Raw genomic sequence first — 5,589 nt, forward strand, 5'->3', positions numbered from 1 at the left:
TATATATATATATATATATATATATATATATATATATATATATATATATATATATATATATATATGTATTGTATACATGTATTCGATTCATTCATATCCAGAAAAATAGAATTAGGCGGAGATGCGAATATAAAGACAGTTATCGCCATTGGCTGAGGTATATACTTCTATCTTCACTCAGGGTCCGAGGATCAGTCACTGAGGGTGTGGGTGATGCGTGAGAATGGCGTGTGGTGGCCATGTTCCATCGAGTTCCTGGATTCTTCAATCACCTGTCTGGACTTCGATACGGAAAGCAGAACACTAGTCGTGGTTAGTGCACTGAAAGCGCCTTGTGAGCGACAGTATCAAGGCTTTAGTTGTGGGTTTCTTGGCTCTGAGCTTGCTACACTACTATATCCATCCATCAATGTGTTCATCACCTCCATTCCTATTCGCACGCACAATTGGTTTTACTGTTCAATATATCCACCCACGTGTTTATTATCTCCACTCACATGTACCTGCAGGGCACGGCAAACGGCGTGGTGATGTTGTACAGTGTGTCCAAGGACTTCAATACGGTTGAGCGGGTGTCCGTCATGCGCGCACACACAGGCAATGTGTGTGCTGTGGCTGCTAATGGGGCGGACGGGTTCATCGCCAGTTGTGGCGACGACTACTTGTTTCAGGTAATGGTGCGGTTGCTTGCCTCTCATCTGGACATGCGGCGAATACACCATACAATACGATGAGTTAGACCCCCAATATGACTTTGTATGCATTTTGGACTGCATTTAATTCACTATTCACGGTTTCTAATTGACGGCTCCCCCTCGTAGGTGCATTCGATCTCTTCCAAACAACGCCTTGGCCAATACAAGGTATGTATTGTGAGCGCGTACGGAAAGTTATATCCGCGACAGATACATCCGCATTTTCCCGAAGTTTGATGGACATTCACGGTTCCGTGATTTCTATAACACCGAAACCAATTCCATAAACGCATTCATTTAAAATGGTGGGGGTTTTTTTTGGGGGGTGCTCTCATATATTACAGGCGGCCGTGGGGCTGAAGTCTATGTGTTTGGTGTGCGATGAGAATACCAACGATACCAGCGTATACGTGGGCACAGATGGTGGCGAGATCCTGGCTCTCTCTGTGAGCGAGACAGGTAGGTAGGCCTCTTTAGCTTTGCGTATGTCTTTGCATGTCATACACGCAGCTATTCACCTGCTACATAGTGTGCGTGTACATATGTCTATTTAGACAAGGGCATCATGGTGTATAGCCTTTTGATATATTCACCAGCTACATAGTGTTCATGTACATATGTCTATTTAGACAAGGGCAGCATGGTATACAGCCTTTTTATCGTGGACCGCATTCATCGCCGTAAAACCACATCAACATCCTCCACATATGCTTTCATTGTTTGTTTGTTCATTGTTATCCCCCTTTTCGTCCTGTATCATACCATAACAGGTACAGTGTCCTTTGGTCCTGCGCTAGACGGTCACAAGTCGGCCGTCACTTCACTTGCGTACGCTAACAGCTGCAGAACTCTCATATCCGGTTCGCAAGACAAGTACGTTCCCTGCCTCCTTTTCTTTTACGTGTGCGTATGTAGGGGTCTGGATGTGTTATGTTTGAGTGTGTGCGTTTTGCTGCAGTTGTCCAACTTTCAGATGCGGGACAAGTGTGGGGTGTGGGTTGTATGCGCCTGATGAAGGTATACGCTCTCGGTGTACAAGCTTCACATTTGTTATCGAGTATCAGGAATAGATGCATGTTTAATGGCGTCAGGTCATGTCTGTATTGGTGGCGGTATATGCAGATAATTGAGTTTGTAGATTTGTATCATTCCGTGGCCGTGCACGTGTGCCAGTGTGATAGTCGATTGCTGATGTACGCTGATGTGCTTCTACTGACACGGGCCTCTTTTGCTCAGCTATTTCGCAGTATACACATACATACAACTAGTTCCAGTCCACAGAGTCCAACACTCTGTTAAGCACTTGAGTTTTGCTCCGTTTGCACACAACTAGATTGGTAGGTCTCTGGAAGCTGGACGAGATGTCTTCTACTTCGTCGGGGACCTCCACACCCATCAGCGTCCGTCCTATTCTGTTGCACAAACACACCGCCCCTGTTACTTCGGTCACATACTCGTCACTTACTAATGAGGCGCTTACGGTGGATGCAGAAGGCATGTGCTGCATATGGGATATGTCAGTGGTAAGTGACGTCGTGCACTTTTAACCGGATCTCCTCCCCATGCGGCTTTGGTCGCGTGATTTGTAGAGTACGATGTATCCAAATCACTTTTGGTTCGTAACTTTGCTGATTTTGCTTTGATTCAACGAACATGCGTTCTCCGTGGATTCTAACACTTGCTATCTCGTAATGTATAGGAGCGAGAGCCTCCAGTCACATGGCACATCTCAGATATGTGTGAGCTGTGCGAGAAACCGTTCTTCTGGAAGGTCCAGGAAACCCCTGTGTCCGTTGGATCGTTCAACTTCTCTCTACCGAAATTCAACGTAAACAGACAACATCACTGCCGACAATGCGGGAAAGCAGCCTGTATAAACTGTGTGCCACATAAGATACTGCTCACAAAGAATGGGTATGGCCGTCTACTCAAGTATCCGTTGTGTCTGTGGCGCATACTTTGTTATATATGAGGCGCCTGTGCGTGTATCTGACATGCAAGGTTCTGTTGGCGTGTAGCCCCCCGCTGGGTGGGATACGAGGTGCTGGTGCATGTGTCAAACGTACAAATGTTAATACCGTGGCGCATACATTCAATATTAGACCCGAAGTGTCTGTACAAGCGTTTGATGTTTTATTCTGATATATCCTGAAGCGTTGCTTATTCCTATTGGATATACGAGATGCTTGTGCCCGTGGCCAATGCGTTCTGCGGTGCCTTTGTGTGGTACCGCCTTGTTCTGCTGTGTTGCTGCCCTCGCCCATTAGCGATGACACACCTGTGCATGTATCCAAAGTTTCCGCTGTTGCATCCTCTCCCACAGACACTGGATACCGTGGCGTGTATCTCAAGCTTTATCTTCACACTGACTCTCCTTCAGATACGAAGTGCCTGTATACGTGTGCCGAGAGTGCTTCCCAGCCTTATCGCCCGATGTGAGCAAGCCCACCGTGCACGTGGTGAAGCTCAAGGACATGTGCAAGGTCGAGTGTATGGGCGACTCCGACCAATTCACGGCCGTACACAAGGATTTTGCTGCCAGGGTATGTTGTCTATGGGTGGTAGCTGGAGTGTACGTGGAGTGAGTGTAGTAGTACTGCTATGCTGAATGGCGCTGGGGGTGTAATTGTAGCTTCACATTGCCACATGATGCTACAGCTCTGGGCTCGAAGCTCAAATACAATTTGCAACTGTACGTCGATCACTGTGACGAAACAAGATATATATATATATATATATATATATTGCATTATTCTCTAATGCCTACGATACTTGCATTGCTGCCAAATACATTCAGGTGATCAAATTTGAGAAGAATTCCCGATAATATTGCTGATCCTTGCTGCTGCTGTTCGTGCTTGCCCCGGGGTATACAGGTCTTCTGAGCACACACCTGCACAGCTACATGTTTTACATACATCCTTTCGCGTGTGTACGTTCTGTCCACGATTAGCGCATGCTCCCCACTACATTGCTACGCTATGGTTTCCGCTGCCAGCCCTACAAAACGGCGCATGTCCGGAGGAGTCAACACCGTGTGCGTCTTGCTGAGACCCTCCAAGCTCTGCTTAGTCGTGCTGCAGCAGGCGAGAGCACAGTCGGCTACTGTGTGCACTGACAGAGCCCCCGACAGATACTTGTTATTACGCACCGCATGATGGCCAATACCCTGGTGTTGGAGTGTTCGTTTTGATTATGAGGATACAAGGGTCGGGATCAGGATAGGGACTATCGCACTTATTTGTCCATGTATGAGACAAATGGATATGTTCTCAACTAGGGATGAGATATTTAGTCTCGCTTCTACCAGACAATTCAGAAAGAACATACTTTTAGGGCCATTCCAGCCAAATAGAAGGGCAGCCGTTGAACACCAAAGAGCATCCCCGGTTGTAGCACCGCTATTGGAGAAAAGAAATAGCGGGACGCAATTGTCACTTACGAGTTGTACTGTGACTACTCGAATACTTGATCTCCCAGCATTAAAGCAAATCGTAGTATTTGATTATAGCGTGCAAGCTGAGCATTCTTTTGTACGTACAAAACAGGGCGCAGACTGCGTCTCTGCTGAGTGCAGCTACATCTTGAATGGTAAGTAACCAATACCTGTGTGCATGCTGGTTTCGTTCCGCATGGCCTCCTCGGCATCCTGCTTGGACCGCATGAAGGCTGTGTGCCTAACCCAGGGCGGAGCTGTATGATCCAAATAAAATTATCCACACGAGTTAACTTTATATTTCGGATAATTAGCATCACAAATATTTTCCGGTCAACACACGACGAGATGTGTAGATTTGAACCACGCGTGTATTCACCGTACTATAAGTAGGATCAGGGTCCGATTTATATTTTTTAACCCATATATGTTGACCACTTCAACATACAATCTAAACCGGAAAACGTGCGTTTCTGAACTCTCTAGAACATCCTCATACCATCAAATGCGGAGATATAGACGAAATGCGAGGCACCCGCCTTTCGGGCCAGTTTCAGAGACCGGACCAGAGTCATATAGTTGATATCGTAGCAACGTTCGTGCGAGAAAGTACCAGCGCAGTGTATAACGGCATCCACACTAGAAAGAAAAGACAAAAGTACCGTTAGATCATATTCTTGTGCACAACATAAGTATAGTGACCATGGCGTGACCAATATTATTTTAAGCATAGATGTCGGAACTCCGAGACGACTCGAGGATATGATTCGTTACCCTGCAAACTTGCTCTCTAGCACTTCTGAGCTGTCGTGCACCAGATTGCTTTGATTCCAATTCATCATTTCCTCCACCCACTCACGTGAAAACATCCATTCACTCTCGTTGGCGGAGTGGGGATGCAACCCTGTAGTAAATAGAGCGAATTTTAAAATGTGAATAGCGTGGGTTGTTAAACTCGCTTGTCTCCATTGTAGTGTAACAGAAATACTCTTGTATAGTGTAATGCCATCGAAAATTGTTCTTGTGCACAGAGTGTGGATGCAAAGCTGCGGCAAATAGGCTAAAGAATCAGAGTCAACGTTAGAGCTGTATATATAAAAACACGTATGGTGAAGGGGTGTCTATCTGGCAGTATTGTCATGTCCTACGCTCTCGTTCATACAGTGAATATATAGCCTTGTAGCTAAATTAATGGTATAAAATGTCATGAGAACCGATTCATTTGCTGCGCTTCTGAGTTCTGTATACGTAATGAGGACACCCAAATCCGCACTTCTACTTCAGAAAACTACACACACACATACACACATACAAATACACACAAACGCACACATACACACACACACACACACAATATATATATATATATATATATATATATACTATATACTATATACATATATATATACATACTAATAACTATATATATATATATATATACGTAAGTTATACGATATA

General features: G+C 45.2%; 3 protein-coding genes across 3 annotated transcripts in view; 1 reads left to right on the top strand and 2 right to left on the bottom strand.

The window, feature by feature from the left end:
* SARC_02144 (hypothetical protein) overlaps positions 1–4,425 on the top strand; it is a 5,448-nt gene extending 1,023 nt beyond the window's left edge. Inside the window, exons 2-10 of the mRNA XM_014304122.1 lie at positions 182–312; positions 510–671; positions 822–863; positions 1,040–1,154; positions 1,466–1,568; positions 2,029–2,218; positions 2,395–2,609; positions 3,076–3,238; positions 3,493–4,425. Of these exons, the coding sequence (XP_014159597.1) occupies positions 182–312; positions 510–671; positions 822–863; positions 1,040–1,154; positions 1,466–1,568; positions 2,029–2,218; positions 2,395–2,609; positions 3,076–3,238; positions 3,493–3,522 (1,151 nt within the window). The 3' untranslated portion in view covers positions 3,523–4,425. The remainder of the gene's footprint in view (positions 1–181; positions 313–509; positions 672–821; positions 864–1,039; positions 1,155–1,465; positions 1,569–2,028; positions 2,219–2,394; positions 2,610–3,075; positions 3,239–3,492) is intronic.
* On the bottom strand, positions 3,230–4,415 carry SARC_02145 (hypothetical protein). Its single transcript, XM_014304123.1, has 3 exons — positions 4,302–4,415; positions 4,026–4,096; positions 3,230–3,864 (listed from the first exon to the last, which is right to left on the bottom strand). Exons 1-3 carry the CDS (start codon positions 4,357–4,359, stop codon positions 3,670–3,672), a joined length of 324 nt encoding a protein of 107 aa, XP_014159598.1. The 5' UTR covers positions 4,360–4,415; the 3' UTR covers positions 3,230–3,669.
* Positions 4,426–4,458: 33 nt separating the features above from the next.
* SARC_02146 (hypothetical protein) overlaps positions 4,459–5,589 on the bottom strand; it is a 1,773-nt gene continuing 642 nt past the window's right edge. Inside the window, exons 3-4 of the mRNA XM_014304124.1 lie at positions 4,906–5,035; positions 4,459–4,770 (exon numbers count right to left, since the gene is read on the bottom strand). Of these exons, the coding sequence (XP_014159599.1) occupies positions 4,614–4,770; positions 4,906–5,035 (287 nt within the window). The 3' untranslated portion in view covers positions 4,459–4,613. The remainder of the gene's footprint in view (positions 4,771–4,905; positions 5,036–5,589) is intronic.

The sequence above is a fragment of the Sphaeroforma arctica genome (genome assembly GCF_001186125.1).
Source record: "Sphaeroforma arctica JP610 unplaced genomic scaffold supercont1.93, whole genome shotgun sequence".
Lineage (NCBI taxonomy): Eukaryota > Ichthyosporea > Ichthyophonida > Sphaeroforma > Sphaeroforma arctica.

Excerpts from the sequence above, each read along its gene's own strand:
- SARC_02145 (XM_014304123.1), bottom strand. The coding sequence starts at position 4,359 with ATGCGGTCCAAGCAGGATGCCGAGGAGGCCATGCGGAACGAAACCAGC. Across the intron at positions 4,097-4,301 it reads CGAAACCAGCATGCACACAG|CGGTGCTACAACCGGGGATG; the intron begins GTATTGGTTACT and ends TTTCTCCAATAG. Across the intron at positions 3,865-4,025 it reads TGGCTGGAATGGCCCTAAAA|GGTATTGGCCATCATGCGGT; the intron begins GTATGTTCTTTC and ends CTCCAACACCAG.